The 25,934-nt window shown below is 38.9% G+C and overlaps 1 protein-coding gene across 1 annotated transcript in view; it reads left to right on the forward strand.

Moving 5' to 3' along the window:
* Positions 1-25,934, forward strand: part of ME1 (malic enzyme 1, NADP(+)-dependent, cytosolic) — a 129,384-nt gene that overhangs the window by 92,135 nt on the left and 11,315 nt on the right. The window contains exons 7-9 of the mRNA XM_010003004.1: positions 8,187-8,284; positions 10,026-10,139; positions 23,660-23,765. Of these exons, the coding sequence (XP_010001306.1) occupies positions 8,187-8,284; positions 10,026-10,139; positions 23,660-23,765 (318 nt within the window). The remainder of the gene's footprint in view (positions 1-8,186; positions 8,285-10,025; positions 10,140-23,659; positions 23,766-25,934) is intronic.

The raw sequence follows: 25,934 nt of genomic DNA on the forward strand, positions 1-25,934 counted from the left end.
GAAAGAGCATTGGAAAATAACTTTCTTTAGGGCAGTAACTGCATTGGCTCCTATTCTTGCAAGAAGACTGAAGTCAGAAGAGAGAAATACCCAAGGAGTGCCCTGGGTACTCAGCTCCCCTTCATGTTTCCTTGGGTAGGTGGAGGTCCTCAGCAGTGACAGGATCAAAAAACGGGGTTTAACTGTCATAGTTTCTAGCAGTTTGCAGTGACACTTTAAGCCAAGCATTAGGAGCTTGAGTTTTCCAGAAGTCATTCTTGAGTTGTTCTTGGGACCTAGGTCTTATTTCAGGGACTAAATGCATGGTGGTGGATTCAAATAGCCCATGTCTTTCTGATGTTAGGGACTTGGTTAGCCACATGGACTATGTTTCTGTTACAAGCCAGGCTGAGTTTTACTCCTGCATCTGAAACAGATTATGAAGGACAAACTCCTAGATGGGAAATACACCAATTATAAAATGTCATTTCCCTTTGTATGAAGCATGGTGTTTCTTACCCTGCAGGGTCTTAGTGTAGCCATGGCTACAACAGTCTGATACAGCAGATGAAACAGCATCTGGAAGTTTCCCTACGTGTTTAGAGACCCAGCTCCCATAGAGAATTCTCTGTTCTTGCAAGATGAAGATCCTTACAGCAAATCAGAAAGAGACACAACTAGAATGTAGTTTCAAAGAAATGGAAGGGAAGCTTTTCACCAAAAGTGTACCCCAAAATGGGTAAACTAAGATGAGAAAGTCTTCAATGTCTTCAGATGCATTTTTAAAAACATTGGATTCTTTCTGATGATCCTTGGAAGGAAGTGTCTTCATGTTCAAAACTGTTGGAAAGTGTCCATTTGGCTTTTGACTGAGCTGCCATAACACCTATTGGTCTTCCTTAGAAGTGTAGCCATGTGCAGTCTTTTAGTTTATTCAGTTTCTGCAATCCAATTTGTGTTTGTGGGTCTTCTAATATTTTCATAAACGACATCTGCAACTTCTGCATGATATCCATCCTTAATCCTTCTGTAGCTTCCAAGAGGTGAAAGCAGATTCATTTAGCCTGCTCTGATCTTTGTGATTTGTCATCATAGCCCCAGAAATATATGAAGTATCTTTTTTGTAGAATATCATCTTCCCCTATGACATGGCAGAAGAATATCAGCCCAAATATAGATCCAGTGATTTCTTCTCCCTCTTTCCATTCCAGCTCTATAAACCCTAAGGATCTTATCTTTCACTTGGCAAGTTTAATGAGGATAGATGATGCTAACTTCTTTAGCAGTCCTGAGAGATGTTCAGTTTCTAAATGGTATGATTTTTTCCAGACTGCTTGAAAAAGTGGTCTTTGTATCCAAGTTGCATTTTCTGCTCTTAGAGTATTAACACCATGTTACATCTGATCTGACATCATCTTCTGAAGATCGTGCTTACCTGGTGTTCCTCCCACTCCAAATATTTGTCAAACAAAAGCTACTTTAAGGATAGAAAGAATTTTTTATATGTTTAATGGAAGGGCTTGAGACTTTTTTCACTACCAGAAGATATCCAGACAAAGATATAGATATATATATCTTAGTGATGCAATGAAGAACTCTAAGTACCTATATATACATGTACATATATATGTGTATATATGTATGTATGCATATATATGTGTATATACAGACACACACACACATATACATATATATAGTCCTGACTCCTGCCAAACACTATAAAAGATAAAGAAAATATGGCAAGCTGAATACCCCTTTGCAAGTAGTAACTAGGATAAAAGCAGTTGCCTTCTGTGAGCTCACAGCTCCTTGCAGGGTGTCAGCATGTCCCAGACTGACGCCATTGCAGAACATGTGGAAAAAAGGTGTCTGCCAAAACACTGATCTTATAAAACCACTATGAATTGACGATTGGGTGTCATCTATAGATATATTCAAGAATTTCTGGAAAAAGTTTTTTTTCTACATCCCTGTTACAGCATGGTCACATCCTTTACTTTGGGAAAAGCTTTGTAGCTTTTTCAACGTCGTTTCTCTGTACTCAAGGAGTTGCTAACAAGGACAAACAGGATTCAGACCATATACATCTGTATTGGAATGATAAAATTGCTCTTACTTTATAATTCTATGAAATATCTTGGCTTTTGTACCATTTCTTCATATTTATATTTTCAAAGTGTTATTTTTTACAAACACAATAGCAATAATGTTGCTTTAGAGACAAAATATTAACTTTTTCCCTTGGATTCTGACCACAAATCAGGTTTCCTTTCTGAAACATATAGAGTATGATTTTTTAAAATGAAAATCATTGAAAACCTTCTGTTCAGAACAAATACTGTTATCTTGTTCTTTCTAAATATTAGAGACATTTTCCAAAATTGGGATTTTTAAAAAAATAATAATTTCCCGTATGGGTGAAATATTAATTCATATTGTAATGTCACACTTTACAGCATTCAGTTAGATCAGGTTTCTAGCTTTGCTCATCTCCGAAATATTTAGGAAGGAGGAGTCATAAGGACAGGGCAGAATTTTCTTTAAGGTATGAGATGTGGGTTTTGCTCTCTCCAACCCCTGCCTGGGAATGGACCAATGCCAGAAGAATTGAGGCTTGTGTTACCAAACAAAGCTATTTATCAAGTTGGAAGACATTCTCTGTTTGATCACCCCTGGAAGGAGGTAGAGTTGGAATTCATAGTTTAGGAGAATAAAAGTCTCCTTGGAGAAACTAACCTGTTCCCTTCTCTGCTGCAGGGATGTTGAACGAATCTCTTAAGATTGATTAAAGAAGTTGTCCCAGGTACAAGTCCGGGATTGCAGGGTCTGAAATCCCTCTCATGGGTGGGACTGGCTCTGGCAGTTGTGAAACAACAGTTCCTGCCTGTTGTGAAAGCCAGCCAGCCTCTGCCCCCCTGAGCAGGGGACCCTTCCCACACCCATCTTGTTTGCTGCTCCAGCACAGTCAGCAGCTACATTTCCATGTCTTAGAAGCCGTGCATTTGTTTCACTCATGTCTCTCACAGCTTATCACATGGTAGCTGGTTGCAGTCATTGCTGACGTGGATAAATTTAAAATAGTGGCATAAATTTGTCTAGCCTTGCTGCCTCTATGCAGACCAATTATTTCAATTATTTAAATTGTTTGGATTTTTTCCTCCTCCCCCCCCCCACTTTACAATTGTTTCAATTGTCAATGACAAGTTTCTGTGGTATAAGCCAATCTACATAAAATAAGTGTTTTTCTATGCAGTAGAATACTGTTTTTATTCTAGTGTTATAGCCCTCTTTCTCTGTCCCCAGAGTTGCAGTGCTTGCCCTCATGGGCACAGAGCCTGTCTTTTTATGCCAACAAAAATATTTACTTGGCAAGGTTGCACTGGATTGGAATTAATTTTGGTATCCATCATGACCTTAGGTGTCATTAGTTTTTAACAGCTGTGCTCTTTAATTGCATCAAAATGTTATGAAAAGAAACAGACCTAAAATAAAAACATAGTGCACATAGATTTAAAGGTTATTATTCCATCTTACGTGTGTGGTTTGATTTAAAATATATGCTAAATGTTCAGCAGACTGCTATTTGAATAATTAGGAAAATTATACCTGTAAATTATGTTATGACCAATTTAACATTAAGTCAGTGCAGTTCTTAGAAATCAGACTTTCTCTGTCACAAGTGTTCTCCTTTTTAATATTTAGTTCTTTTTAACATAAACATAGGAACTGATACATTTGGTACCTGGAAATTCCAGTTCTTGAAACTAAATTGTAAAAAAGGTCAGAGGTTTGTTGCTGTGGTTGTGATAGGCCTGGGGCTTCCAGTTCATTCTCTGACCAAGAATTTGGAAAGTGCAAAGCTGAATGACATGAAATAGCTGATATGTTGACATCTTATATTTCAAATTCTGATATTATGTACAAACTATAGAAAACCTCTTTCATAACATGAAGTGACATTTGCTTCCAGGTGAAACAGACATTATTTTTAAAATAATTTTAAAAAAATCTTATTTACACATGTTAGGATAAGAGGAAATGGCCTCAAGTTGCACCAGGGGAGGTTTAGATCGGATATTAGGAAAAAAATACTTCACTGAAAGGGTTGTCAAGCAAGGAGCAGGCTGCCAAGGGAAGTGGTTGAATCACCATCCCTGGAGGTATTTAAGAGACGTGTGGATGTGGTGCTTAGAGACATGGTTTAGTGGGGACTTGGCAGTGCTGGATTAACAGTTGGACTTAATGATCTTAAAGGTCTTTTCCAACCAAAATTACTCCATGATTCTATGTTTATATATATTCTAGGGTTATGTGGAGTATATTTTTCTTCTAGTATATTCAGGATATCACCTCTCCCTTACTCAGTTTCACCACAAAACAACAAGTCTGCTTTCAAGTAAATCCCTTGCTGTAGCTTTTGTTCCATGTGTATATACAGGTACCCGTATGTACAAGTATTCTTCTGTTTTCATTATTTGCTCATTATGGCTTGAAAAAAGAAATCCATTCTCGCCATGGTCCAGGGCAACCAGCCCCAGGTGGCCCTGTTTGAAAGGTGGGATTGACCAGGTGACCTCCCAGCCTCAGCCATCCTGTGTTTCTAGGACTCTGCATCGCTTTTTGAATATACCAAATGGTTGCTCTTTTTAAAAGGATCAGTTTTTCCTTCCCTTGAACCTTTCCTCCTCTTTGCACTACCTGCCTGCCTGCTGCACTGCAGAGGAGCACAGTGTGCCTTCCAAGCTCTGAAAAACCAGTTCACAGGAAGGAGAAGGAGCTCCCATCTCTTAAAGAGAGTCCTTTAGAACTACCCACCCTCATGGGCGACTGACATTACACCTTTCAGATAGGATCTTTACTCTTACCTTGTTTCCCAGTAGGTGTGAGAGAGGAGAATGGATTTTTTTTTCCCCTGGCACTCTGTCCAGTGTTATTTGGAAGGCTGGCTGATACTGACATATGATTTCTATTATGCTATGTGTTGAGAAATATGAATTTTACTTGTACCATTTCCTAATATTTCAGTTCAGAATGAATAGCTGAGATTTTAGGACTGAAATTCCTCCTCTCTTCTTGTTTGCTAGCTTTTTACAAGTTTTATTTTTTGAAACTAAATAATGGACAAATGCTTCAGTTCCATAAGACATTTCTTGGTAATTTAAATTAACCTACGTCTAAAAAATGAAGTTCTCATTCCTGGTATTTGAGGGTTTTTTCCCATTTTTTTCTTTTATTGTTGCATCTGCTGAAAGAAGAGTCTCTGCTCTAAAGCATTTATAATGTGCCAGCCCCCAAAGGCTGTAGTTTCTATAATCTCCTTTGCCATATTCATTCTCAGTCATACATTTACAGTAACAAGTAAGGCTAAAGAATCTTGGACATAACACAAAGACTTGATAGAGAATAGTACCCTTTGAAATTTGACTTCTACCATATTTTTATAAGATTTGACTCACCTTCTTACAAAACCAGAGCCACGTGTTTGCTGTCACAGCAACCAACACTGCTTTAGAAAAATATCCTTTGTTAAACTTGCTGTGGTTATTCTGGAAATTTGGGGGGAAAGAACAGAAAATAGTTTTCAAAATCACATCCATGAGCAATGCGTATCTTACTTGGCACATGAGAGACTTAACCTGTGCTGTGTAGGGGTGATAGTGCCTTCCTATAGCGATGATAGTTGGAAAAAGCAGCAAAATTCTGTTTCTGCTTTGCAATGTCCAAGAGAAGTGGTTAGGCTTGGGCAGATGTGATGTGAATTGCGTTTTGATTCTTTTCAGAAAGTCGAGCCAGTATTCAGGGTGAAATTTAAGGTCATACTGTTAGTCAGAGCAGTTCCGGTTAAACAGATCTGCTATTCAGGCTGCCTGTGCCCCCCTTTCAATCGGAAGGAATAAGGGAAGCTGCTGACGAGGAGTGATGACAGCCACTGCCAGCAGCAGTGATAATGGCTTCAGTAATCTAATAAAGTGGGTTATTATGCTGTTTAGAGTCAAATGACTGAACCAATGTGGAGCACTTTTAAAATATCATTTTTACAGCAATTCTGCTGTGCCAGTCATGGTTTGTGAGAAATGCAGTATTTAAGCCTTCATATGTTGCTATTATAACCCTTGTTCTGAATCCCCCTCATAATGAACAGGTAATCATAACTCACATGCCATGTCAATAATACAAAATGCTACTGACATTCAGTGCAGTATTTTATTCATGTTTCAGCTCTCTTTTTCCTTAAAAAACAGAAGGTAGTATTGTAATAGACTGTAAAAGTATCCCAACTGGTAATACTTCATCGTACTCCATTATTTTCTGGCTAACAAACACAGCAACAGTACATTAGACAGGAAGATAAGCAGGATCCCAGCACTCTGATTAATTATAATTTGACAGTGTTTCATTTTGTCTCAGTCACCAGCAAGCAGCTTCAGGAGCAACTTTCTGAGCTGACTGAGAATCCTGTGATGAGGGCAGGATGGTACGATGGCTGCAACTTCTGTCTTCAAGGGCTGGAAACAGGACCTTAGAGTGCTCCAGCCCAGCTTTCCTTTTTAGGAGACCAGATTGATGGCTTTAGGAATAAGCCATGTTATGTAGGCTTCCTCCTCCTCCCCCCCTGCAAGCACAGCTGTGTGATGTGAAATTGAAGAAAGAATTTGGCACCCAACAAGAGGATGGGATTTTTTTATTGCCAGTTATGAGGATTGTTTGGTTGAGTACCAAGGGAAACTGAGAACACGGTCTTACTTCTCTTTTTTTGCCATTTTTGGTCTTTGCCAATTTGGCACTCAGCAGAGGAAGACAATTTCATCTGGGAAAGAAACAAGTTAGCTCTTGGATGCTGTGGGGTGGAAGTGTCTAACCCCGGAACTTGCTGTTCCCAAAGATGTGCCTCAGAGGCACCATTTATTCAGGTTCTGTTTGTTGTTTTTGTTTTTTTTTTACTTTAGAAATGAGAGAGAAAAGAGTAAATGATCTCAGCTCTCAGAACATGTAATAAAAATGACTAACTAAAAATGACAAATTTGTACGGTCTAAACATTAAGGGGGCTGAGAACAAGGTGTCCTCTGTTTCTGGTGATTGAAGGGAAAAGTCATAGTCAGAAGCACGTAACAAGCTTTTTAGTTCTAAAACCACATGGTTTTGCACTATTCATAAGGTCTTATTTAAAAAAATTACTTTCTAAGGGACTTTCTAACTTTTAAATATGTTCTTATATTTTACTAATGGTTACCTTTTATGTTTTTGTTTTGAAAAAGTAATCACTCATGAAACTCAGATGATCCTACCTAACCATAACCATAAACTCAAACACAGCCTTCAAAATCCAAATTATTACTTTTAAGAAGAGGTTTATCAAGTACCAGGCTTCTTACTACTTCTGTTCTTTTGGCTCCTTAGCTGCATGTATTTGAAACATAATGGTCTGTCTACCTGCAATATGAATACCTGTTGGAGAATCTCCTTGAGTTAAATGTAGAGATCACTGCTGTCTCAGCTTTAAACTTTACCATGCTTATGGGAAAGTAGACTTGTGAATCACAAAAGTGCATCTCCAGGGGAGCTGCATGTTGAAGGCAAATGTCCAATGTGCAGACTCTGGGCCAAGTGGTCATACCTATTTAATACTTTTTTTTTCTGAAATTAAAATCAGTAGCAATGTGAATTCTCCCTTCAAAAGCAACTAGGTGGCATGTAGACAATTGCATCTAGGCTTATGGTGATCAGGAATAGAATTGCAGAGCCAGCAGATCTTGGAAGTTCTTGTGGTCTTCTAGAAGTATTTTATAATCTTGTCTTTGGTTCCCTTAGGTCAGTCAATGGCAGCCAGTGCCTATAGAAGAAAGAATCCTGTTCTTATTCCCAGAACAGAATAAGAGGAACATCTCAGGGCCTGTGTTCATCTCCCTGTGGTTCAGCTTTCTCTGAAAAATCAGCTTTCTCTGATTCCAGCAGAATCAATCAATCATTAATACTTTATTCAATGTTACTTTGAAGATATTCCCACTTATATTTAACTTTCATGAGAATAAAGTAGAGCAAACTCCAGTTCCACTTAACGTTTTGTTACTACCATAAGTATTTGCCTCTTTTAGCTGAAATATGCCGTGGAATTACTTAAAATGAAATGTTCTGTCATTATTTCTAGAATAACCACATATATATACACATATATTTATATATGAAATATATATTTTTTTAATTTCAGGAACTGCATCTGTGGCTGTTGCAGGTCTTCTTGCAGCTCTTCGTATCACCAAGAACAGGTTATCAGATCACACAGTGTTGTTCCAGGGAGCTGGAGAGGTACGTACTTTTATACATTAGGAAAAAATATACTCTGAAAACTTTTCTTAATATTTAATCAAGTTATATATCCAGTTAACAAGAACAATAGATGGATAGAATGATCACTAACACCTGTTGAAAGTTTGTTCTTAATTAAAATATAAACTTACAGAAAAATCTCTGATTATCTGCTGAAGCCTAATATTTTTTGTAAGACATTTTGCAGAGTTTCTGTTCTCTTTTTAAAACTCCAGGTTTTAGCTCTTCAGATGTAAATTATTGAAATGTTCTCAATATAAATAAAACTTTTTGGAAAGAGGAGGAAATAAATCAGGCCAACAAAGAGAAATGAAATAGCATATATTTACCAGACTCATTACAATTTCCCATCATTAAACATAGTTTTTTAGTGTTCTGCATGTCAAGATCATCCATTTCTGAAAATGTTTATGCATATTATTTTTCATACTAATTTTTCAGTATAAATTTCTAAGCCACTGACACTCAAGTGAAGGTTGTACTTGTCTACGGTGTTGCTAGTCATCTCTTGTATACAGTGTGCAACTCCACGCAGGCATCTGAAAAATATTACTGACCAAGCCCTCTTCTAGGTGCAATGTGCTACTCCAGGTTTGTGTAGTCCAGATATCTCAAATTGGATTCAATATTTGGTGCTGCTGAGACCAGGTCTGTAGCTTTCAGAACCTGCATCCATGTCTGGCCTGTCAACATCTTTGTACATCAAGACTGTCCGTCTCTCTGAAGTTCCTTCCCCTGGTTTTGCTCCATGTTCAAGAGACAGATGAATCCATGGTCCAATGTTTTATTTTTGTATTGAATACTGTCAGTGTGCCTGTTGCTGCAAAGAGGTAATGGTAGATACCATCCCTGCCGTGAGACCTCATTCCCAATAAAACTACTTCTCTCTTAACTAAAAAAGGGGAAACCCATTTCATTCTTAGTGAAACTGAATAATACAGAGCAAGAAACAGAGTCAAGCCCATAAATATGCATATGAGTTGGTAAGCAGAAATACTGAGTGGTCTGTTGGCTCAATTTGTTGCCTGTTTTTCAATCTGTACCTGTGTGACATTTGGCCTGCTGGATGAAATATCATAAAGTCCAATAAGAAGGATACATGTTTCAACAAAATACTGATAAGTGAATTTTTCTTGCCCCTCCTTTCACTGGGAGCACAGCCAAGTCTAGAGTTACAAAATACATGAAGAGTAGGTAAAAGGAGACTTACCTTCTTGATGGACATTTTTTAAAAAGATAAGAGCAAAATGTCTTTTAGGACTGCATTTTGCTTTCTGGCATGCAGAGTGTGGTTTCCTTTGGTTTAAATTACAAAAAAATAAAATAAAATATAGTTAACAAAATAACATTTCAAAGAAGAAAAAATATTGAATGCCTTCTGAGATGATTATGTGGAATACGTGTTCAGTTTAGCATTTTTTATTAGTACTTAAGCATTTATTATGCTCTCCACATTGTAAATGCTATCTTAAGAGTTTTCTATACTGTGACTTAGCTAAATGGTTTAAGCTCTGTCTATACTATTTATCTACATTATGGTTTCTAATTACCAAATGATAGCAGCAGTTTGTTAGTGTTTACTTTGTGAAAAAACAATGATTCGGTTTTATTGCTGAATGAAATTAAGAAAATTACCTAAAATAGTGGGCAGAAGAAGCAACTAAGCAGGGATTCCTTTAATTTCTGATTCCGTGTGCTCCTTTTCTTTTCTTTCCTCCAGGCTGCACTGGGGATAGCAAACCTCATTGTTATGGCTATGGAAAAAGAAGGGGTATCTAAGGATGCAGCTACCAAGAGGATATGGATGGTTGACTCAAAGGGATTAATAGTAAAGGTAATACAATGTTCTTATTCCTCTAAATATCATGATAGTTGCAGTGTATAAATAAAGACAAGAGCATATTCTATGTGAAAGCAACTACAACAATTTATCTCTCCTGATACAAAAGCTGTTTTTCTTTTCTAAAGAAATCACCATTTGTATTAAATGAATGACAGACTCCCATGTTCCTTCAGGGGGGTATGATTATGCTTGGAGTTCCTGCTCTGTTTCTGTTAGGGAAGAGCACATAATGAAGAGAATTTTTCAGTAGTTCATTAAAAACAGTGTAAGGAAAGAAATGTTCAACTTGTGGGTTTAGTATCTCCCATGTTAATGCAACTATTATTTGTTAGCAGAGTCTTGCACAAAGTTGTATAGATACATTATTAGGATAGTCTTCAAGGACTTTTTAAACAGAACACATATATTTTTGAAGATCATATTTTCCTAGTATTACAAGCACATCATCCTTCTGCAAGAACTGAGATAGATTCCATCAAATAGCTTCTATGCACAGTGATATAGCTCATGTTGCAGATGTTGTGGTCTGCAGTGCTATCAACACTGGTCAGAATTTGAAGCTGCTGAGAGACTTCATCAGTCACCCTTACCTCATTCCTTCCATGTGCCAAAATAAAGAAACGTATGAATTCCATGTGCCAGAATAAAGAAACTGATATGTTTTAAAAGGTGCTTATGTATTTAATAGTTTGTGAGCTACTTAAAAGAAATGGATGAGAGGCCAGTTGGCTTTGCCTTTTCACCTTGCCTGTTGGTTAGCAGTGTTTACAGTCATCTTTATTGGCACTGCATTCTTGTGCAGTGTTTTTAGCTGTCTGATACTCAGGAGCTTTTGTAGTTCACATCCTTGTGCATCAGGAGCATGCATTCTGCAGTCAGTATCTGTGTTGGTTGGTTGGAGAGCATCACAGCACCTTTCACTCATGCTGTTAAATGGAAAGTAGTAGAATGGTAGACATCAAGATGGAAGAGTATTACTAAGGTCATCTTGGTCATCTCTTGCAGAAAGCACAAAAGTAGCCACATCAGGTACAGAAGAAGGCTGATATTTGCTACTAAGACAAATACATTCTGGTGGGGTTTTTTTGTTGAGTTGTGTTTTTTTTGTTGTTGCTTTTAGTGTTTAGTGTGTGTGTCTCTATTTTGTTTTAGTGAGTGTTTTTAATCCTTTTGAAGTTTGTTTGTTTTTTTCTCATGGAACTTACTAGTTTCCAGCTTGTGCCCATTGTCCCTTGTCCTGTCACTGGGAACTACTGAAAAAAGTCTGGCTCCATCCTCCTCCCACCCACCCTTTAGATACTTGCAGGCATTAATAAGGTCTCCCCTCAGCCTTCTCTTCTCCAGGCTAGAGTCCCAGCTCTCTCAGCCTTTCCTCACAAGGGAGATGCTCCAATCCCCTAGTCATCTTTGTTGACACCCACTGGACTCTCTCTAGTAGTTCCCTGTCTCTCTTTAACTGGGGAGCTCAGAACTGGATGCAGTATTCCAGATGTGGCCTCACCAGGGCAGAGCAGAGGGGGAGAATGACTTCTCTCAACCTACTAGCCACATTCTTCGTTATGCACCCCAGGATTCCATTTGCCCTCTTGGTGGCAAGGGCACGTTCCTGACTCAGATAATTTACTGTCTACCAGGACTCCCAGATCCTTCTCCTCGGCACTGCTTTCCAGCAGGTCCACCCCTAACCTACATTGGTGTATGGGCATTATTAGTTTTAATCTAATAATTTTAAAGTGCTTTTGCATCCAAACACAATGACTGAAGGCCTATGTATCTTCAAGGGCTGTTGAAACCTAGAGGTTGCCTAAGAAGAACAGCATGTTGCACAATTTCCCCACTATAGAGACTGGGATTAACAAATAATACAATTGAACTGAACTCACCTCTTAGTGGAGTTAAAGAAACAAACTGATGGGAGCAGAAGTATAGGAACTTTACAACCCTAAACCAGGTCTGGGCTGCATGTCCATCCAGCCAAGATGATTAACCAGCCTTTCTTCTCTCCTGCTCATTTCCTCTTCTTGCTTCTTTTACACCTCTCACTGCTAATTTGCTAGTCAGTTGAGAAGCTGGGTTATTGCTCTTAGTACATACACAGAGACCAATTCCTTTCACAGTTCTAAATTTCTAGTGACTTGGTGACTGTATTCTTTCCCCACCACCTTCTAGCTTCAGTGCTCTCAAGCAGGGCCAAAACCAATCTGTGTCTCACACAGCCTCTTAAGTTCCTTTCCTCTGCTTTTTCTTCTTGGTGGGGCTTTAATTTGGGTTTTGTCCAAAAAGCAGTCCACTGAATTGCATGTCCTGCCCAGAGTGTGTTTGTGAACTGTTGGTGATAGCCAGACATAACAGCTGTCTGAGATAGATTAGGGCTGAATTTGTGGCCAGATGTTGATGCAAGCAGCAGGAGCCTACGGTGTGCCTTTCAGGTCATTGCTGGTGTTCTTGGAAGATCCGGGAGCACCAGTCTCCCTGTCTGGCCATCCTGGGGGAACTGGAGGACACGTGGGTGTTACTGCTGGGGTGTGTTTGAGTGCACCTAGAAACTGGAGATACTGCGGTGTGAGGCCTGAGATGGACATAAGGAAACTCATCCTTGGCTTAGGGCTCTGCAGGTTCTTTCATGGCTTTCTCCTACAGCATAATGTTCCCCCTAAAGTAATAAAAAAATAAATAAATCCCCCCCTGCCCAAAGAAAGAAAACCCAGCATAAAAACTTCAAGCCTCTTGAAGCTTGTGATTTAACTCTCTATATACAGCAAGTAAACAATTAAACTCTTCCTGATTCCTTTTTCTGACCCCAGAGAGAATGCTGTACTGTGAGTCCACTTTGGAATTTAGTTTGGGTTTAGCTGATGGCAGAAAAGTGCTTGCAAAACCGGAAGGACTTTCCACATCCTTAGAAATCATGTAAGGGAAATAAAATGAGGAAGATTTGTGAGAGAATTGTGCAATGGGAAGATCTCTTGTTAGAAACCTTTTCATTATTGCAACAATAAGTTTTGCCACCACAGCACGGATCATTAGTTAACCAACATTTGCACAAACTAAACTGAATTTTATTTCTTACTGTTAATGAGGTGTATCAAAGAACCCTGTTCACAAGAGTCCCTTAAAATTTGCCCCATCTAAAACTGCCTGATCAAAAGAGTTTTACTTGAAGCAGGGGACCTTTTCAGTCCTGGAAATATTCTTATCTGTTGCTTTGGCAGTAGGAAAAATAACAAACTCTCTGAATACTCAGCGATTACTTTGTCCAACTAAACCAATTTTAACTTCATTTTTATTCTGTGCTGCCCTTTGATCATTAATTTTGCAATGCATGATTATAGATTTAAAGACTCTCTCTCCTTTCATCTACTTTCTGCAATATTTCAACTAGTGCAAACTGAAGAAAAATAACCTTGGAACTTTTGTTGACCTGACCACAGAGAGTTTCTACCTTTTTCTTCTTCCCCTGCTCCCAAAAGCTGCCACGAAGTCACATATCAGGCTTTTTTAGCTGATTTTTCCCTTGTGGTTTTTTAATTGTTTAAGTGCAGCTGTGTTTCCATTTTCCTGTTATTTATTTTTTTTTCTTTCCCCCCCTGGGAACCATCTTTTTTCATTAAACCAAGTTTGATGACCAACTTTTCTGCTATGTTGTGGTGAAAGAGCTGGTGGTGGAGGCTACATTTCTTATACTGCCTGTTGTGCTCTCTGCTTTATTGTAGAGATCTTAAAATGTTGTTCATATTGTTTTGGGGTTGTTGGGTGTTTTTTAATCTGTTCAGTCTGCTTTCACCTTTCAAAACTATTTTTTCTCCAAAGTTGGATGAGAAAGGTTAGCAGGTGATAGTACCATTGGAATTTTACCACTTGAACTGTTATGACTTGACTCTTTGAAACAGGTATCACTCCTCTTGAAATGCCTGTCATAAATGCCTCCCATGCATTGAAATGAAAGTTTTAATGTTTAATTAGAAGACACTTTTAAAGTTGCTTTTGCACTCTTGTGTAATTGGAGATTATGCATAACCAATTTGGACTCATCTTAAATTTTACATTTCTGAGTTCTGTCATACTGTTCTGTCTGGTTAATGACTAGATATTTGCCTATATGAATACACTGGTGAGTCATGTCTCTCACATTCCTTTTCTTTCCCATGTTCTTAGAGTTCCCATTTTTTTGTTGTCAATGACACAAATATACATAGATGTGTGTGATGTGTGCTGAGCACTTTTTCTTTTGTCTTTCAAGCTGCCATAGTGTCATGCTTAGCTATAGCTTCACCCATAAACCTCAAAGACGGTAAATTCTTTTGTGTTGAGTAGCTGAGAAGAGGCAGAAAGTGATAAACAATATTTGGATGTTTATGAGGTTCACCACTGTCTAAGCATTTTAGTGATTTACTGCAAATTATTCTTCCCCCACCCTTTTTTTTTTTTTTTTCCCAATTTTAAGGCAGTACCAGGAACAAGGTAGAGGGATAGACAAGATGCTTCTTGGAGCTGCCTAGGAATGGAATAAGGCATTTTTAATATTTAAAGGGACTCATTAGAAAGCCCACACCATCCACCAAGAATGAATGCTCCTCCACTGAGGGAGTCTTCCTGGGCTACCAAACATGCTTCTCTAGTGGTGAATTTTATCTGTAATTTGCAAGACACCATTAGATTTCTGTGTGCCACATAATCTCCAGTTCTCAAATGAAGTTCCCTCTTGTAGGGATGAATGTCGTCCTTAGTTTTCATTTCAAAGTATGTGAACATAGAGCCAACTTGAAAAGAGCCTACAGGAAAGATGGTGAGGGACTTTTTACAAGGGCATGTAGTGATAGGATGAGGGTTAATGCTTTTTAACTCTAAGTGGGTAGATTTAGGTTAGGCATTAGGAAGAAATTCTTCACTACAAGGATGGTGAGGCACTGGAACAGGTTGCTCCAAGAAGCTGTGGATGTCCCATCCCTGGAAGTGTTCAAGGCCAGGCTGGATGGGGCTTTGAGCAGCTTGGTCTAGTGGGAGGTGTCCCTGCCCATGCAGGGGGATTGGAACTAGATGATCTTTCAGGTTGCTTCCAACCCAAACCATTTTGTGATTCTATGGAGCAAAGTTGCTTTTGACAGTTTTGTATTGTATGCTTTCTAGTTCAGCACAGTAATACTTCTGTCTAATTGAGTGTTTTGTATTTTAAATGTCTATTAGATGTGTGAGCTTAACCTCTGTAAGACTTCAGATCATCTGAGTAAAACCCGAACTGAATGACAACAACAAGAGCATCATTTCAGGTCTGATAGTTGAAGGTCTCAGAATATCTGTCTTTAGAAGAGGAGGACTGATACAGATCCCAACAGTTTACCACTTTATGTGGTCCTAAATAATTAATAGATACCCAGGAAGCCCTGTAGATAATCCCCTAAGGTCTTTTCATTTTCCCTCCCCCTTCTTCTGCCAACTTTTAATTGTTTCTAGCTTTCTTTTTATCAACAATCAATTCTTGTCTTCACTTCAGTGCTTGATCAGTTCATGTATGGCTAACTGCAACTGTTGAGCCAAAAAACTGCTTTGTGTCTTAGCAAAGATGCCATCTCTTGGGTATCTCGGAGGTGCTGCAATCACTTAAAGGAATTTCTGCCTTTCTTTATCCCAGTGAATCCTTGCTCACTTTGTTTGCTATTCTGATGTCTGGGGAATTAATCTGTGCAGTTTCATCTTGCATTCATCTTGTTCTAGATGAAGTAGAAGTTTTGCAGAAAGGAAACATCAATTTCTCTTTGAACTCGTGGCATTACTCATACCCAGCCAGTAATATATGAAAACAAGTGAGGACAAGGAATAGGATGATTGGTGGGGTGTGCTCAAGGAATATCCACATAATTTTCTTTAGAAGAGGCACCACCAAAAATGTGTATGTTAAATTTGTGAGCATGTAACTCTTTCCTCTTTGACACCATGTACATTAGATGTACTGATGAGATGGTGACCTAATTTGGATGGTTTATTATTTCTTTTGCTCAAGCTCTTTTATTGAAATGATTTAGAGCCTTGCTCCATTTTATTTCTGTTGTTCTGTGGATTCCTGACTTGCTTTACTTCTCAGATCTTGTCTTCTTGAAATAATTGTCTTTATGCATGTTACCCTGCCTGTTAACCAAGTGTGCTTATTTACATGGAAAGGCTACTTTATAATTTTACAGGATTTTAAATAAACAGTCCTAATCTTCTAACAGTGTGTTATAAAGCCAACACTAGAATGACATTTCTTACATAAATCATGTTTTACTATCAACCATTATGACATTATCTCCTCAAGATGTGTTTTTTCACACAGTTGGCAACAAACTGTTTATTAATTCTGTGCCTGAGTTGCCTCATCTGGTTTTAATCGTCTCTCTTCACCTTTAGGTGTGATGTGATGGGCCTGATCAGGAGGTACAGACATTTTAGGGCCTCAGTACAGGGATCTGGGGGGCTTGTATGTCTCTGTGTTTTGGTTCCTAAATGAGGTAGCACAGGAGTACCTGTCATCTGCAAGCTCTTGGGCTTTAGTAAACCCTGACCAGTGAGTCCTTATCCATACCTACCTCCACCTTTTTTTAACTCCTTGTAACCAATACTCTCCTGGAGTTCTGGCAAGGGAGGTTAGCCTGGCCAGTCCCCTCCTAGCATACTCTCCATGCCTCTTCCTTCCCTTTCATGCTTCTGGGGGACTCCCCAGAGAGGTCTCTCAGCTCCCAGTGATGCCTACAGTCACTTCCTAGAGCCCTCCAGATGGTTCATCAACACCTTTTAGACCATGGATTTACTTGTGATGAAAGAGATGAGAATTCATTGTAGAGATAATCTCACAGCATTTCACCACCTTCTCCCATGACTCATAATCACATAGTTTGTTTTTCCCCTTCTTCCTTGATGCTTTAACAACTGCTTTTTGCTTGTTTGTTTGTTTTGCTCTTAACTCTGCAATAGGGAACTCATGGGAAACATGCAAATAAAACCAAAATATTTTGCAGTTGGAAATACTCATCTTACTACTTGGCTGCTTTGCCTTTTGGTCTACAGTTCTCATGTCTTTTGTGGTTCTCATGTCTTCAGTGTTTAAGAACCTTAGATGAATTTATTAATTTATCTGTGTACTGATCTCTGTTCTCTCGTTTAAATAAGCTGCAGTTGACACAGTCAGATGGAGGCAAGTGTTTATATAAATAGATTTGTGCCTCCCTGGTTGTGAGATGGGACGAGTGCCAGCATCGCCTCTGATGTGGGACAGTGCAGTCATCAGGGTGCTCTGCCTTTTTCTCAGCTGCCTCCCAGCTGATGGAAAGAGCAAATCTTGGAGAGCTTCCAGTTCTGCCTCTCTCACCTCACTGACATAAAGCTGCTCTGCTCTTCAGCCCTTGTCCATGGAGCAGCCCTGGCAAGACCAGTTCAAACAAGCCATGGGAATAGACTTCACGTTGGTGGTATTTGTAAGATTTGCCTCCTGTTTTGTAATATCCCATATAGATGTCTGCTGTGCAGTCTGGTCTTCTGTTTTTACAGCCGTTTCCTATTAATTTTCTCAGGGTTTTATTGATGGGTCATTTTTGTTTGTTATCTGAGCCTCAGTTTGCTTTCTGTAATATGTATGAGTAACTTTCTGTGGAAATTGAGATATACATTTGCTTGAAGCCTTATCCGAGCATCTTCTTTGCTTCTTGTGCTGTTGATCAGCCATTGAAACAAAAAACTTAAGAACCCTCCCAAAACCTAAGAACTGCTTTCGGTTCAAATCCAAAATACAAGCAGTTTTTCATAAAACTACTGTCCACTGAGTCCTGTTATTTCCTTTTGCTCCTTGAATTAAAAGGTCCTGGTGTCCAAGTAGCTGTTTTACTATTTGTTATAATAACATATAACACCAATGACTCTCATCCATTAGAGAGTATAGACATTTTAGAGCTTTCATTTGTAGTGTCACCATCAGAGAATGCTGCTATTGTTTCTTTATCTCTGTACTTCATCTGCTGATTTATCATAGTCCACATTGTAACTCATTTACTAATAAAGAATTTAGCTCATATTACTTTCCATCTGAGATACCACAGTGACTTCTAATATAGCAACATAGCCTTTTTCAGGTTCCTTTGTTCTCTGTTGTTCAAATCCAAGATATCCTATAGGTTTCTTGGTACAAAACGATACTGTAATAGAGGCAATACTTTTGCCCTCCAAAGTGGTTTCTGACTTTTTTGCTGAGTCTTTGGACTTGAGGTTTATTCATCTTTTTGAGTGTTTTTGATAATCTTCACCTTCAGGATTCTAGTGAAGATGTACTGTATAGAACTCAGGCAGCCTGAGTATGCACTAAAGGTGCTATGATTGTCTTCCTGCTACTTCAGTATGTAGTAGTTTGATTTAGGGTGGGTTTTATTTGCTTGTTTAGTTTTTGAGGGGGGGGGTTTGTTTGTTTGTTTGTTTTGTGGTTTGTTTTTTTTTAAATTTTATTTTATTCAAGCAGACTTGCTATAATGTTCCTAGCAAATTATTCATCTATAAAAGATAAGGAAATAATGTAATAATACAGAACATTGTGGAAAAAAATATATAATGGTGTCTTTTTTTTCTTTCTTTCTTGGGATGCTGAATACATTTGGGAAGTTACAGCAAGAAGAATATATAGCCTCTTTTTCTAACTTTACCTTCCTCCTTCTACTGTAAGAGTGTTTGAGTTTGTATCTTGCCCCCTGAGTAGCTGCACAGGGATCAGTCAAGTCTGTTACCTCATCTGTGGATTTCGGTGTGAAAGACTTTCTTTTTGGATTTATGGAGTGTCACTTGATGCAGGAGAGGTGCTTGTTTTACATCCTAGAAGGCATATTACAACTGAAGACAGCTGCTGTCTGGCCTGGATGAGTCTTCATTCTGCCACTTGAACAATGGTGCAATAACATCCTTTGGTAGGAACTCCTGGAAGAATTTTTGCCCTGCGTGGGAAGCACTGAAATCCTTCAGTGAAACAGTGACACTGTATTGAGGCTTGGTGACTTAAAGGGACATGTCTTTAGATTGCTGATTTTTCTGAGCCCTTTTTATTAAACAAATGCATTTTTAATAATGCTAAAAGAGCAAGGACTGGGAATACAAATGCAAATGTGACTAAAGATTATGTTTCTACTTAAAAGACTCAGAGCTTCATATACAGAACCCCAGAATGCATTAAAATTCTTTCTTAATATGGTGTATTTTACATTTTTTCCCTTTTCTATTAGAAGAAGGGAGAACATCAGTGAGCTGTGTGCTGTGTTAGTATCTTAGAATTATGGAGACACGAGCAGACCAGAGCAGTTTCTGATGTGTGCTGCCACGTGCTGATCCTCCACAGCTCATTTGCTACAGCCAATAACCAGAGTATAAAAGCTGGCTAAGCCAGGGCTGGAAATGGAAATGTTAGAAAATGGGCTCTGTGCTTCAGGAGGATCTTTTAGTCAGAGCAGCTCTGCACTGATGGGTCCATCCACTTTGCACCTCTCCAGTCTCAGGAGGGAGAGAAGAAGGAAGCCCACACAAATCCAGAATTGAAACTGGCATTTTGGCTCAATCCTTGCCTCTCAGCTGACTGTCAAAAACTCTGTGATTTCTTATTCTGACTGTAGGCATTCAGGGGTAGATGTCTGCAAGTCTGCACTAAATGGACTGGCAACCCCTTACTTTGAGGTTAAGCATGCACAAAACTGAATTGTTTATTTCTGCCTGTAAGTTATTTCTTGCCCTGTTGGCAGGATGTGAGGGAAGGCTGGCTGTGCACTTGCCTCTCTCCTTTGTGGAGAACAGAGCTTAAGAATTTGCCAGTCTGGGAAGAAAACATGCTATCTAGAGCACTGTCCTCTAAGTAATTGAGTTTTATAACCAAATCAACTGACTGGTTTTGAAATCTCAGGAATTGTTACGCAGCACTTTTAGGATCACTGAATTAACAATTAAAATTAATTTCTGGCAATCTATTTAAAAAAAAATAATATATATATATACCCCCAACCATCAAATTGCTTTGATAAGCATTTTCCAAGCAGAAATCTCTATATACATAGCTGTTGTTATTTTTGCTAAGCCACAGAATTCAATATTTCATTAACATACTAGAAAAATATTTACTTGGAGACATGATTCATTCTGACTAATGGGACTAAGCTAATTTGCTGAGCTGCATAAAGAAATAAATTTAAGATGGTTTGGGGTTTGGTTTGGGGCTTTTTTGTTTTGTTTCGCTTTTTGTGTTGGTTGGTTCGTTGTTTTTTTTGGGGTTGAGCGTGTTTGGGGTCAGCCCTGGTTTCTTTGCTCTTTTCCACTGTGGAAGAAATCTATGGTCAGCTTTCCTTTGAGATCTGCCCCGGTCTGCAGATCCTGGAGGTGCTCAGAGCTACCAGCCTGCCACAACCTGAAGCATCAGCTGGTCATAGCTCTTAGACGTGATTCCCTTTTTTCTCAGAGGCTGGGGCAGCCTTCTGAAGGCTAGGTTTTAAGGCTAGTTGGAGCAGCAGTTTGATCAGCTATTTAGGAACCAACTGAAGAAGCAGCATGGGATCAGATGGTGACCCATGGCAGCCGTTCCCAGCTTCCCAGAAAACCAGACTTCCAAGTTGGGCTCCCTGGAGCATTTCCATTTTAGCCAACCAGCTTTGAAATCTCAGGAATTGTTACGCAGCACTTTTAGGATCACTGAATTAACAATTAAAATTAATTTCTGGCAATCTATTTTAAAAAAAATAATATATATATATATACCCCCAACCATCAAATTGCTTTGATAAGCATTTTCCAAGCAGAAATCTCTATATACATAGCTGTTGTTATTTTTGCTAAGCCACAGAATTCAATATTTCATTAACATACTAGAAAAATATTTACTTGGAGACATGATTCATTCTGACTAATGGGACTAAGCTAATTTGGATCAAAGCTGCATAAAGAAATAAATTTAAGATGGTTTGGGGTTTGGTTTGGGGCTTTTTTGTTTTGTTTCGCTTTTTGTGTTGGTTGGTTGGTTGTTTTTTTTGGGGTAGAGCGTGTTTGGGGTCAGCCCTGGTTTCTTTGCTCTTTTCCACTGTGGAAGAAATCTATGGTCAGCTTTCCTTTGAGATCTGCCCCGGTCTGCAGATCCTGGAGGTGCTCAGAGCTACCAGCCTGCCACAACCTGAAGCATCAGCTGGTCATAGCTCTTAGACGTGATTCCCTTTTTTCTCAGAGGCTGGGGCAGCCTTCTGAAGGCTGGGTTTTAAGGCTAGTTGGAGCAGCAGTTTGATCAGCTATTTAGGAACCAACTGAAGAAGCAGCATGGGATCAGATGGTGACCCATGGCAGCTGTTCCCAGCTTCCCAGAAAACCAGACTTCCAAGTTGGGCTCCCTGGAGCATTTCCATTTTAGCCAACCAGCCAATTAGAATGAAAAGTGACTTCTATTATAGTGTTTTAAGTTATTCCTAGGATCAAGCTTTTAGCCTGGAGGTCATAAGTGGTTGTTGTTGGTTTGTGTTTTTTTTAAAAAAATTATTTTGTTGGCTGAAAAGAAAACTTCATGTTTTGTCCCTGAAAACGCCAGGGAAAATTCTTCCCTTAAAATGAGGTGCGTCTAAACCGTGTTTGTAGGCTGTGGGGCCATCTGCTGGGGTGCTGGGAAATGGCAGGCTTAAAAGTGTGTGACAGTGGAAGGATTTGAGCGTGAATATGCCAAAAAATTGATAGTTTTGTGGCATTCTCTCGAGGCTGAGAATTTAATATTTTACCCACAAAGGAAACCAGGTGCCCCTATCAGAGTATTTCCATGCTGATCGCTCCAGGAGAACACTTAAGACCCGTAGAAGTACATCCAGACATAACCCTCTTAATTTAAATACTGTATTTTGGTCATGTTAAGAAAAAAAGAAGAGGAGGAATCTCTGGAAATTCCTTGTAATCACGGGTGATCCAAGAGAAGCTGGCATCCTGAGAGGCAGACCAGCCCAGTCAGCCCCGACCACATAACAGCCCAACAGCCCTCCATGGCTTCCTGTGACACCCTTGGGGCAGAAACACTTTCTTGCAGCTGGAAATGAAAAATGCCCTTCCCTCCTGTCTGGCAGCTCTTGGGGTGGCTGTCCAAGGACCAGCAGAGAAGGGTGATGGGACTGGCACTGTCACACGTTGCCACATCACAGAGTCATGGTCTGAAATGAAGCATCAGATTTCTCATTTTTGTTCAAGTCAAGAAAAATGCCATTAAAAACTAATCCTGACTTGAATCCAATAGTGCAACCAGCCTTAAATTGAGCCAAAATGGTCAAATATATAGACTTTGGTAGAATAATGGAATTAATTATATTCCAACACTTCAGTATAGTCCTAATTTTCTTGCTAAGGTTATGGAAACTTTCATCTTACCAGTTGGAAAAGATGTGAGTGGGGACATGATACATCTATCTGTATCTGGCTCTTTGGTCAAAGTTACATTTAGCCTTCTATTTTCCTCATGTGCTTCCCTGTATAATCTGCTTCTTACTCTCTGAAAATGTAAGACATTTGAGGGGCTGGCACCATCTTCCAGATCTGTGCTTGAAAAGTGCCTCTGCAGGCACAAGGATAAAATGAGGAGTAGGGGATATGCATGTTAAACTCTTCTCCTGAAGTTTTCAGTTGCCTGTGTACAGACAAGTCCACATATTTAGACAACTGATAGAATTTCCACAATTTCTGGCCCCTTCTCGCCCCACACTCCCCATTATATGGGGCTCAACTCCTCTTTGCAACCCAGTCCTTGTCAATGATACTCTGCAGCCCCTTACCCTGCCTCTTATCATATTCAGCTTGGAAACCTTGTTGAGCATCAATGGGTGGAAATTGCCAGTATAGATCAAGACAAAAATTGTTTCACAGCTGAGTCAATTTTGTTAATGCAAAAACTGTGCACCAGACATCTGGTTAGAATTATTTTTATTCCACCCTTAAGAAAGAATGGCTTAGAGATGAAAAATGTGGAGCAAAATAGAGACTTCCCTATAGTCTAAATACTCCCCCACATAGTCTCTATACTTTTAGAAAAGAGCAAAGCTGAAAAAGCTAGGAGAAACTATTTTTGGTTAGCTAAGTTACAAATCCCCCTCCCCCCCGACCCTGGTGCATTTGTACTGTTTGTTCTTTCAATGTATTTATGCTTTGTCCTTAGTAACTTTAAGTGTTTGACCAAATGCTAACAGGTAATACAGCTTTAAGAATGCCTCAAAGAACAAAATTATGCTTTCATATGCTGTTAATATAGTGGAGTTCTACAGCTGTTAAGAATTGGAAGTAAAAATACTTAATTTACTCACTGCTTAAATAAATAGATTAGTCTTAAATTAAAGCGTGTTACCTATACACAGGGTAGCTTTGCCTGATATGGTATTTGGTGATAGACCAAAGTGAAAGGAGAAATGAAAATAGGACATGTTGAACCAGATACTTTGTAAACTGATTATCCCAGGATATTAGATTCCATTAAAATCATAATAAATATATTTTTCTTTTTTTTCCTTACTCAGGGGCGTGCCTCATTAACATCTGAGAAACAACATTTTGCCCATGAACATGGTGAAATGAAAAATCTGGAAGATATTGTTAGAGATATAAAACCATCCGTGCTAATAGGTAATTCCTTTTACTTTAAAGCAATGTCCTTATTCTTTGTTGGGGAAAAAAAAAACCTGGGATGTGGCTTTGTCTGAAGACAAGATCAAGTTCCTTTGCACAGAGTTTACCTTTGTGTGTTTTTATAAAACAGTAGGTGCATAATGGACTCTATTAAGCAACTGAACAAATAGTAACTATCCAAGCATGTAACACTGCTTTCACCACAAGCTATTCATTTTACAGTGGAGATAATTTGAGTTGGTTTAAACATCTGATGAAGAACATTATCATCTTCCTAAATTACTTCTGATTTAATGTTAATGATGTAATAGAAATAACCCCAAAGTCAGACTGAGAAAACTTAGCTAAGCACCTGTTAAGCTGTGTAAATATGAACGTGTTGTAGCCGAATCTTTTCCTCCCTCATATTTAGGTCATTATCCATCAGTCCTTTGTGGATTTTACAGAGACTTTTTCTTTTATAAAAGCTGCAGGATTTGGGATCTCAGTGAAGGATTGCTTGGTTCTCTGCAGTCTGGTTATTATATTTCAGTGGCAGTTCCAGGAATAAGCTGCAAATATTCTTAAATTGTTCCTTTTTTTAATATGTTAGACTTGAAAATTCATCTGTTTGGCTAGAAAAATCATTCATGAATGCTGGAAAATCAGAAATGCCCCAGTGAAAATTATCCTACATTTTAAGAGCTACCTTTTCATTTATGCGTAGACTCCATGGTCCTCCCTTCAGTAAAATCTGCTTTTGAGAATGATGGTGGATGAGTTAAATTAATAATTTTCTGTGGTCCATAAAAATATGACTGCAAGACAGATACCAAATAGTCTAGAGAATTTATTTAGTACAAGGCTGAAAAAGCTAGTGGAACAGAAGAATAGATTGAGTGATCTGTGATATTTATCTAAATAAAGGTGTGTGGATGCTTAGGGAATGTTTGCTGCCATGAAATATGGATGTTTACTGTGTGTCATTTTTATATATAAATCTAAGCAGCGCTTTCCCTCAAGGTCACTTTCTCCTATCCATACTGCATAATGAGGAAGGCTCTTCCAACAGAAACAGCAATGAAACTTGACGTAGGAGTTATTTGGTTTGGAGAAATAGTCATCCAGTATCTTCCCCTGGGCAGCAAGAGTCATGGGAAATACGCCAATACTCCTTCTCCCAGTGTTTCACTTAACTCTGTCTCAGCAAATCCTCATATATGTTTCATTGCCTGTGATGGCTCCAGGAAAATCTCCTTAAAGGAGGTTGTAAAGAGGTGGGGATTGGTCTGTTCAATGAAGTTTAAAAGTGACAAGACAAGAGATAATGGCCTCAAGTTGTGCCAGGGGAGGTTTAGGTTGGATGTTAGGGAGAATATCTTCTCCAAAAGGGTTATCAGGCATTGGAACAGGCTGCCCTGGGCACAGGTGGAATCACCCTCCCTGGAGGTATTGAAGAGTCGTATAGTACTTAGGGATATGGTTTAGTTAAGAACTTGTCAGTGTTAGGTTGATGGTTGGACTAGGTGATCGTTAAGGTTTTTTCCAACCAAGGTAATTCTGTATGATTCTGTGAAAAGCTTTAGTTTAGCTTGACCTAATACAGGAAATTGCAATTTTAAAATGAAAACCAGAAAAGCAATAGTGAAATTACACTGAGCAATTTGTTTTAACTTTGTAGCTAAAAATAGTTCTCACTCTTACTATTGGCTGTCAAGAAGCAGTTTTAGAAGACATTAAGCATTTGGCAGCTGAGGGCTTAACTACAACCCAAGGTGTTTTATGGGCTCTTAAACAAGCGGGTCAAAATCTTGACTGCCATAACTGTTCATCAAGCATACAAGTGGCCCAGGTGGTCTAGCAGAGCTCTTGCACCTAAGAATCCTTGTCCGTTCATAGGAGGTGAAGCACAGAGAGCACAGATTTGCAAGAAAATAGTAGTATGTGACAGAGATGTCTGAGCAAGAGAGCAAGAGATGTTTAAGCTTTGAGAGAAGTCGTTGGTTTGCACTGAGGAGTTGCCTCTTGTGTTGCCAAGGTACCAGAATAGAGGAGATTTGGGCAGATGCAAAACCAAATGGGTCTTAGGCATTACTGGGCCCACACTATGCACATTAGCAGCACTGAAAGAAGTGCTTAGGCTTTCAGTAGACCTCTTGGGTAAGCTGAATTTAAAACAATTCAGGA

The sequence above is a fragment of the Chaetura pelagica genome, unplaced genomic scaffold (genome assembly GCF_000747805.2).
Source record: "Chaetura pelagica isolate M959 unplaced genomic scaffold, ChaPel_1.0 scaffold170, whole genome shotgun sequence".
NCBI classification, from domain to species: domain Eukaryota; kingdom Metazoa; phylum Chordata; class Aves; order Apodiformes; family Apodidae; genus Chaetura; species Chaetura pelagica.